The sequence below is a fragment of the Camelina sativa genome, chromosome 7 (genome assembly GCF_000633955.1).
Source record: "Camelina sativa cultivar DH55 chromosome 7, Cs, whole genome shotgun sequence".
Taxonomy (NCBI): Eukaryota; Viridiplantae; Streptophyta; class Magnoliopsida; order Brassicales; family Brassicaceae; genus Camelina; species Camelina sativa.
The window spans coordinates 28,475,084-28,484,669 of record NC_025691.1 but is presented as its reverse complement, the minus strand read 5'-3'; the positions used below and the strand labels follow the sequence as shown (position 1 = coordinate 28,484,669).

The 9,586-nt window shown below is 36.5% G+C and overlaps 1 protein-coding gene across 1 annotated transcript in view; it reads right to left on the bottom strand.

Annotated features, from left to right (window-relative positions):
* LOC104705036 (exocyst complex component SEC5A-like) overlaps positions 1–6,420 on the bottom strand; it is a 6,610-nt gene extending 190 nt beyond the window's left edge. The window contains exons 1-20 of the mRNA XM_010421028.2: positions 5,851–6,420; positions 5,425–5,579; positions 5,235–5,320; positions 4,899–5,093; positions 4,696–4,823; positions 4,466–4,624; positions 4,226–4,330; positions 3,782–3,856; positions 3,368–3,505; positions 3,089–3,274; positions 2,801–2,929; positions 2,535–2,661; positions 2,240–2,450; positions 1,710–1,825; positions 1,360–1,588; positions 1,023–1,116; positions 850–927; positions 707–763; positions 463–612; positions 29–297 (exon numbers count right to left, since the gene is read on the bottom strand). Coding sequence (XP_010419330.1) covers positions 29–297; positions 463–612; positions 707–763; positions 850–927; positions 1,023–1,116; positions 1,360–1,588; positions 1,710–1,825; positions 2,240–2,450; positions 2,535–2,661; positions 2,801–2,929; positions 3,089–3,274; positions 3,368–3,505; positions 3,782–3,856; positions 4,226–4,330; positions 4,466–4,624; positions 4,696–4,823; positions 4,899–5,093; positions 5,235–5,320; positions 5,425–5,579; positions 5,851–6,273 — 3,110 coding nt within the window. The 5' untranslated portion in view covers positions 6,274–6,420. The remainder of the gene's footprint in view (positions 1–28; positions 298–462; positions 613–706; positions 764–849; positions 928–1,022; positions 1,117–1,359; positions 1,589–1,709; positions 1,826–2,239; positions 2,451–2,534; positions 2,662–2,800; positions 2,930–3,088; positions 3,275–3,367; positions 3,506–3,781; positions 3,857–4,225; positions 4,331–4,465; positions 4,625–4,695; positions 4,824–4,898; positions 5,094–5,234; positions 5,321–5,424; positions 5,580–5,850) is intronic.

Genomic DNA, 9,586 nt, shown 5'->3' with positions numbered 1-9,586 from the left:
GTTCACCAAAACAAAAAAAAAAAAAAACTGATCAAAATTGAGGTTCTGAAATTTGATCGAATTTGTTGGAAAGAGAAGGGGATATGTTACCAGGAGGTCATCTGCTGAAACAGATTGCTTGTCATCTGAAACTGTGTCTTCACTGCCACGAGTTGGTCTGCGATTATGCCCCGGGGTTTCGACTGCTTCACTGATGCTCTCTATAGCTATCTCCAACACGGTTCCTTGTAGAGACTTGAGAGATGCGGTTGCATCACTTGTAAAATATGGATTCAGTACTGTCTCAAAATATTCAAGCTGCAACCGTTATTGTGAAAACCAGAATTAGCAACTCACAAATCTACAAAGCTTTTCTGGTTCTGTATAAATAGTAGTCACTTTTTATTACTTATCATTATAAATTTGAGTGAGTTCCGGTTTTAGTCAGTCAGGATTGCTTATGGTTTGAGAACAAGATGTTACCTCAAACATCAGTTGGCAGAAACCATTTGCATCAATTGATCTTAGGTCACTTGATCTGTTTTCTTCCACAAGACTGAGAAAAGTGTCGATCAGACCTTCAATCAGAACGCCAAGAATCTTGTCCAGGAGGGGTTTGGCACCCGCAAAGACCTGCAATTTTGATACTCAGTTATCAGAATTCAACACTTCTACGGAAGCAAAAATTATCACTAAAATTTCTGAATATAAAGAGCAAGAGTGTTACCTCTGCATGGACAGCTACAAGAGTGTGCAAGAGCTCAACAGCCGCATCTCGTATGCCCTGGAAGATTGGAGCAAACAATTTAAGTAATTCTTTTCTTCATAAAAATCAAGAGGTATAGTTATCATTACGCATAGATTTCTTACTTTCACTTGAGGTGCTGATCCCCACTGAATACCAGAGTCCAGCAAATAATTTGTGGCAGCTGTTCTGATCAAATTTGCCTGATTACAGGTGAAATTCTTGGATATTTAAATTTCTATTTCTAATACGTAGGAAAGCATTTTTAGACTAACACGGCTGAATAAAAAATCAATACCTTAGCAAAAGTGTAATGCTCGAGGACCTTCTCTCCAAGACCAGAGAAAGACATAATTAGATCTTGAAGATCGCTACTGTCTTCATCTTTTCCCCTGAATAAGTGAAAGTACAAAGCAACTCTTAGTCTAGTGAATTATAGAACCATATACAAATTTACCCAGGAGAGCAGTATTCAGTTGTGAATCATATCGCAATCAACCATGGTACTTATTATCCAGTTCTAGACATTTAAGTATGAATGAGTATATGCCCAACTTGTTTACCACTTAGAGAAAACGTAGATAACTATTGATGTTCAGAAGAGCACTAATGACGTTAATTAAGCAGGGACCAACCTAGACTGCAACCAGATATATTTGAACTTGTTGTAAAGGTCGGAAGCAAGTTCATCTTTGCAATAACCTATATTACTTAAGACCATCAATAATCGCCTGTGAGGATCAACAACACTTCCGTAGGCGTTGGCTGATGGTTCTTCCTGATGATCATCAGTATATCCGTTTTTCAAATTTTCTTGTCTTGAGGTGCTTTGGGAAAGATCAGCACCAATTTGCTCCAAGTGCGCTGATACATGGTGAAAACAAATTAACATGTCAATATAATCACTGTATAGTTTGTACATTTGCTTGCATACGTGGGCATCTGCATGTGGATTTTATGATAAGTATTTGGTAAAAAGTCGTACCAGCAAAATCCAGAAAGCAGTTCAAAAAAGCCAGTCTAACAGATATCAGGATTTCCTCAATTTGGGCAAACATATCTTCTGACTTAGCTGCTTCACCTTTGACAGAGAGGATCATCCTGAAAAATGTATACACAGAAATCAACAGCTAAACGGATAACACTGCAGTACCAACAAGAAAACTGAAAGTACACATTTGTATATGCAGTTTCCTGAACAGCAACGAAAAACCTACAAGACTTGTTTCCTCTCATACAACATGGTACACAAGTCATTTCATTTCACATGTCACAATCATGGTATGACAAACTAGAACCACAATTAGAAACTATTCTTTTTTTTTTCTGATGTATACAGAGAAGACTAGACACTGATGTATGTACTAGAAACACTGACGTCTGGAACTACGAACACAAAAAATGGGTTTTTTCACTTCCTCAAAAATAAATAAAGAGCAATACTGCCCTCTCTATGTGTAGTAAACTACAATATGCAAATGTTTCTAATATGTTACCAAAGTGGCTTGAACTTACAGATTGATTTGTTCCATGCCAGAGACAATAACTGAACGGAATGTAAGAGGCAAGTAAGAAATGGCATATGGAGATCTATTCCTTTCAAGAATAGAAACCGGGATCCACGTCTCCTCTTTTGATATCTCTTCTGTGGATGCCCTCATCCAAGAGCAAAGCCTTTGGATATAAATCTTGGTGATTTCCGCCTGGACTTTTCTTAGTGCAACGACTGCCATAACCAAAAAGGTTATACAGCATCATAGTATACATAAAATTATACAACAAGCTCAAGCTTCAGAAGAAGTTCAAATACCAGCACTGTGAGGCGCTGACTCTTTGGCTTCAAAAGCTTGGCATGCTTTTGATACTTCGTTGATGGCATCACTCATAAATGGGCGGAGAATGCATGATTCATCAAAATCACAAAATGTGCTGTTCACCTACAATGACAGTCATCAGGAAATGAAAATCTTTAGAGCCACTTTATGGCACAGAGATACCACAGGGTTTCCCTTCCAATGAGGAGAGAAGCTCTACTGAAGAGGTCACTTAATTAGAAAAAAGAAACAAAGACACCACCTTTGCTTCATACACAGAAATAGTCTTGCGTATCATCCCAGCAACTTCTTCCAAAGAATGAGTTGAATACCTTGCCTCTGTGACCTTTTCCTCGGCTTTATTGGCTGAAGTATCAGTAACTTGGGAGGACTGGGCCGATAAAAATTCAAATTCAAATTCAAATGAAGAACTCTCTCCACACCAAGAAAGAAATAAGTAGGTACCACCCTCAGCAAAGTAATAATAACTACAGAATATATCTACTCTTGGTGAGATAAAGAGACCTTAAGCAGAAAGAATAGCTGATACCTTGGCAAATTTTCCACTGAAAATAGATATAGCTGTTTTCCAAAACACAGGGATATGATGCACAAGCACAGCAGTCAATCTTTTGATGTATCTTCCCTTCAAAGTATCAATCTCTTCGCCGGGGAATTCCACTGATTGTAGGTCAACTTGGACTTCATTATATTCAACAGAAGAGGCAGTATCTGACTAAAAGATTGAAAAAAAAACGCATGTTATCATCTATAGAACTGAATCTTGGATTGTCTTCTAATGATATATCATTCTCAATGCTGGACTCACATATGGAACGCCATTTTGTTGAATCTGTTGCCACTTCGCATCCGAGATGGCTTTCTCATGAGTCTCATGACGCAAACTTTCCACCCTTGCTTCATGATCATATGTACATTTCTCAAGCAAGCCGTGGATTCTATGATTCTGGTAAATTATAGAGCCAAGTAAGATAAAGTTACAAAAATACACGATGATTGCAACAAAAAGTGTGGGAGCCACACACACACACATAAGGGTGCGTTTTTCCCATTATATGAAGGTGCTAAGTTGAAAGTGAAGACAACAATCAAAGGAAACAAATGAACGATTTCCTAAGCTAAAAGTCACTATGATACCCAAAGTCAATAAATTATGAATCCAGATTCCACGCATAGGATAGCAAGAGGGTAGTAAAAGAGTGAAATCTTCAAATATACTGACCTGAACATTTAGGTAATGCCACACAGGATCAGATTCGGGTTCCAGCTCTAGCAAAAGCCTCACAGTGTTTTCCAGCTATAAATTACAATAAGAATAGACTTCAGATATCAAGACAGTAAATAGACTGGAAAGCGTCAAGTCTGGTTTCTCAAAGTTTCCAAGAGAAAGTATGAAATGTTTTCAAGTAGTTGTACACATGAGAAAAATGAAGAAATCACAATGCAGCAAATCAAGTAATTGAATCTATATCCAAGGACATGAATTTAGTTACAACAGGGCAAATGTAAAGAGGGGATATCCTTAATGGAAGTTAAAATTGATGACTGCAATATTAACATGATAGCAGTACTATGATATAAATGCATTTGGTGAATATATGAAAGACAGATTGTTCAGTTCAATCACTAGTTGGCATTAAAATAAAAAGAATTATAACTGACATACACTTGTGAAGTCTATTTTTGGATCTTCCATAGACTTGTATAGTGTGCCTTTAAATTCCAGCATAACTTTCTCAACCTCCTCGAGTACACGCTTGAGTATATTTACCTGAAAGCAGCTTGTTTTTTTATGTTGTCAAGAGCCTTGTTATGTATACAAAATCGTAATAAAAAGAAGATTCAGTGCTTATAGGGAAGTGGATAACATCTGTCTCAAGAGAGTGTAAATGAAATTCAGGCATACATGAGAAGGGAGAGCTATAGATTTCGCCTTCTTGTATTCTCGAACAGCCAAATCATATTCACCCTTGCTAATACTGCTACGAATGATACTGGGCAAATTGAACAATGTCCGGAATCTCTGAAGCATTCCTTGAACAGACCTGATTTTCTCAGCTTGAGCCTACAAGTGTTTTGAGAAAGGCTTCAGTAAAAAGAGAGACACGCAAAAAACCAAATTAGAACCACACCAACCTGTCTCTCAAAAAGAGGCTCAAATGCAAGATTGGCCCTTGATGTCACACTTTTCATACAATTGAACAAATGAGTAGTTCCTGACCCTTCAGGGTCTTCTTCAATCCGCTTCAGTTTTGACTCAATATCTAGAAAATCGGTAATTTACGTGAAAATGAGAGAAGAAAAAGATAAACTATTCAGTTGAGAGCAATAATACATACCATCAATTGTCGTTTTACATGAGACGAAGCAGTCAAAATTGTCCTTTACCAATTGTTTCCTTTGCAGATTCCGACCCTTCAGGTCACTTTTCAGGCCAAGGGCACCAGCCTCCAAATCTGCTGCACTCGTATCTTGGTGAATGCGAGAAAGAAACAGCTTCGGATCGAAATGATCAGAGAAGTAAACCAATTTTTCTGCAGATAATCAGAAGAGGATACATAACAATTAGACAACTGGAGATTGAACATGGAATAAGCTACGCCTCCAAAAAATTATATTTTCTTATAAGAGCTACTATTCAACTCGAGTTTTAGATACGGTGAAGAAAGACATACCCCGAAGAGTATTATCCACTTTCTCAGCTTTTGATGGGCTGCCTGACGACTCAGTGATTAATCTCAGTGTCTTATTGTCTATTATCCTACGAAGTATACAAATTCACGTTTAGCTAAATTCTACCATATCCAAGCATAAAGTATCTGACTAACTTTCAATGTAAGCAAAACGAATGAGAGGAGAAATTACCCTAATTTTAGTGGATCAATACATTCCATACCGCGAGGCAATGACTGCAAACTTGTTAGAACCACTTTTTTGCCAGGTGCAGCTACTTTACTCTCTACTTTCTGAACCACGGGTGCTGTTCTTGATTCCCGCATATCACGAACCCTACGGGCAAGCTGCCAAAAATATCATCGGAAGTAAAGTGAACTGGACATCTTTCCAATTAAAATCCACATGATGCTATGGTTCAAACTTAAGGCACACTAGAAATTGAGATAGCATTCACGGTATTTCACGAATTGTGTTCTTCAGTGTAGTACAATTCAACAAATCGATCATGATATCGTACTCAAACTCAGAGAACTTGATGGAACAAGCAAACTCAATCACTTAGCCTGTGTCAGATTACAGTGTAACAAGCACACGAATCTAGCCACAAATAAGTACCTCAGCTTCATTAACCCGTTTCCAACAATCAGGCTCCTCTCCATCCCAAGCACTATCATCCTCTTTCCTCGCTCTTCCCTTCTCGCGAACATCGCTACCTCTTCCTCTCCCGGCACCACCACCGGAACCACCTCTTTCCCTTTCCCTCTCCAAATCATCATCCCCGCTAGAAATACTAAGCAATTCCACCTCCGACTCATCATCCTCATCCATAGAAGGTTTCCTAACAGCCGCCGCAGACTTCTTCGGCGGAGCCGCAGCGGCAGGCTTCTGCTGCTGTCGAGGCTGCTGCACTAAATTGGCAACAGGCTTGCGAGTAGATGAAGAAGGAGGTTTCTGATAGGTGAGATCTCTCTGAGCCTGCTCTTTCAACGCCATTTGAAGAAGCTCATCTTCGTCTAGATCGTTGCTACCGCTGGACATGTTTCGGTGGATTTCAGATGATCGTTTTATAAGTCTCCTCCGGACCTCCGCCTTGAGCTATCGTTATAGAGATCTGAGGAGAAGCTCTCGATTTGGAAATTTCAGTTTGTGATTTGTGTGACAAGTTTTTTTTTTCTTTCTTTATTTTTTATATATTTTTGTTTCCATAAATATTTGATTTTAAGATAAAAAGGTTACGCGGAAAAAACTTTTCCGGTGGGGTGTGCTTTGACGGAATAATTAGGTACGAGGGACAGACACATGTCGGTAACTCGATTAAATTTTTTCAATTAACAGACTCTCGGATTCATTAATTCTTACGATAGCGTTAATTAATTAATTTAGTTTCAACAAATAATTTACAAAAAAAATACATATAACCTTTGTTACAACATGATATGTCATTTATCTGAGGTATCATTTTGAGCTTCTTTTGTATGTGGTACACAACCATTCGGGAGTCAACCGAGTTCTAGCTAACAGCCTAACATATGGAACGGATGCTACGACGAACGTCGAAACTGATAGAGACCACTTTATAGATGTTTGGTAGTTGACAACAATCGAGAGCTTGGAACTTATTGACATTCTAGTGATTGTAAACCGGATTGTTATATACAAAAATGTTGTAACGTTCAAAACTGAATAAGATTATACAGTTGGCCCGAAAATCAAAATTATACTATAGATTAAAAAATTGGGTAAGGTCAGCGTATGAGGAACGATAAATAGTCTAGTACTGTAATGTTCTTTTATGAGCTTGTTATAAAGATTCATAGGAACGTGATACTCGAGCCATCAAAAATAAGAGTTTTCAAAAGATATTACATTTTGTTAAATGGGTTAGTCATACAAACATGTTTTAGAGAATACTATGTGAAAAGAACTTAGTATTACAGAATCAAAACTTTTATGTAAGGAAGAAGAGGATCACTTCATTTATGGGAAGTGAAATTAAGGATATTTAAATGTGAAATGTAATTACTTCAAGGGATTTTTACATGTTTTGTTTTTTGGGTCACTGGTCTTGCTTGACTCTTGAGTGGTTTGGTGGATATGATGATATGTGTGCAGCCTATATAGTGTGCATCCTAATATCCTATTACTGAAAGCTCTTACCACTAGGGGGTTTCCCAAATGTTGAGAAATTATTACTGAAAGTTCTAAGTTCTAACCACTAGGGCCTTTGGTCCGTCTTATCTTTGCATGTACTTCTAAAAAAACTTAAAGCACAATCTCTTGAACGTTTATATCATTTGCAATTTTGCACTAAATGAGAATATTACACCTACCAACTTTTATTTGTATATTACCAAAAAAAAACAAAACCTTTTATTTGTAAGTATATTGAAACAATCTATGATGATTTGACTAAAGAGGATTTTATTTATTATTTTATAGTTTATACCATAACTATTTCTTTATAGTTTATATCATAACTATTTCAATGATTTTGAGGTTACTTTTTGTTTCTCGCGACAAATATCTAAGGAGGTGTTATTGGATTCTAATTTATAAAAAATTTTGAAGACTTCAACAAATTCTTAAAAGTGAATAAGTGAAATTTTTTTAAAGGATTATTAGAGAGTATTTTATAATTTTGTTGTTTAGTTTTATAAAGTGCTCCAAACAATCTATGTATCTTTGACACTTTGAGATATTTTCTATGACTTTATTTTGTGAAAAATGTATAAAATCATGAACCGATAATATAATAATTGAATTCATTAACCATCCTAGATTTTTTTTTGTTTTAATTGACTAACACAAAATTTTTATTGACTTTATAAAAATCTGAATCCAATAACCCAAATTTGCTAAGATTTTAAATGACTTTTTACAAATCACAAACTAATAACACTAAATTTTAACATGATATAATTTTATTCAAATCTCAAATCAATAACTCCCACTATTAAGATAATTCACCTAATATCATTTCAATTTATAATTATGTACCTAATTAAATTTTAGTTATATAATTTTTTTTCAATTGACTAACAAAAAGATGAGAGATGTCTATTGTAAAAAGAAACAAAAAGATGAGAGATCTCTATACAAAGGAAATAAAAAACAAATTAGAGACTGATATTGTCGAGAAAAAAAAAACGGAAAAAACATTTAACAATCGTTACAAAAATACATACATACACAGACTTATTTAGAATCGGTAATCAAACCCTAAAAGGAAGCTCTGATTCTAATCAAACCCTAAGGAAAGCTCTCACGCCGGTATTTGTTTTTAACACGCTCTCCCTTGTTTGTTCTCACTCTCTCTTTCTCTACGACGCCGCGCAATTTCTCTAGAACTCNTGATATAATTTTATTCAAATCTCAAATCAATAACTCCCACTATTAAGATAATTCACCTAATATCATTTCAATTTATAATTATGTACCTAATTAAATTTTAGTTATATAATTTTTTTTCAATTGACTAACAAAAAGATGAGAGATGTCTATTGTAAAAAGAAACAAAAAGATGAGAGATCTCTATACAAAGGAAATAAAAAACAAATTAGAGACTGATATTGTCGAGAAAAAAAAAACGGAAAAAACATTTAACAATCGTTACAAAAATACATACATACACAGACTTATTTAGAATCGGTAATCAAACCCTAAAAGGAAGCTCTGATTCTAATCAAACCCTAAGGAAAGCTCTCACGCCGGTATTTGTTTTTAACACGCTCTCCCTTGTTTGTTCTCACTCTCTCTTTCTCTACGACGCCGCGCAATTTCTCTAGAACTCTCGATTGATTCCTCTCCGAGATAAGGTATAGCTTCTTCGATTCTCTCATCTTTCTTCTTAGCCATAGTCTCTCTCCTGTGGGTTGTGCCGATCTGAAAACCTAATTTTGTTTTCCGTTCGATTTGTAGAAAAAATCTTGACCTGGATTTGATTTATTCGGAAGGATTTTTGAAACCGACTCTGTAATTTATCAATGGGTCGGAAGAAGCAGAGTACTCGTGGTGGAGAAGATGAGCAGCCACCCGCTGCTGCGTCATCTCTCGTTGGTGCTACTAAATCTAAGAAGAAGGCTGTTAAAATCGATGACGATGAGTACTCCATAGGTACTGAGCTCTCTGAGGAGCCTAGAGTTGAGGAAGAAGATAAGGTTGTTGTTATCACTGGGAAGAAGAAGGGTAAGAAAGGTAATAAGAAGCAGCAGGACGACGATGATGAGTTTCCTCTTGCCGAGGAAGACGATGTTCCTGAGATTGCTTTTGTAGGGAAGAAGAAGTCCAAAGGTAAGAAGGGTGGCGGTGGTGGCGGCGCTGTTAGCTTTGCTTTGCTTGATGATGAAGATGA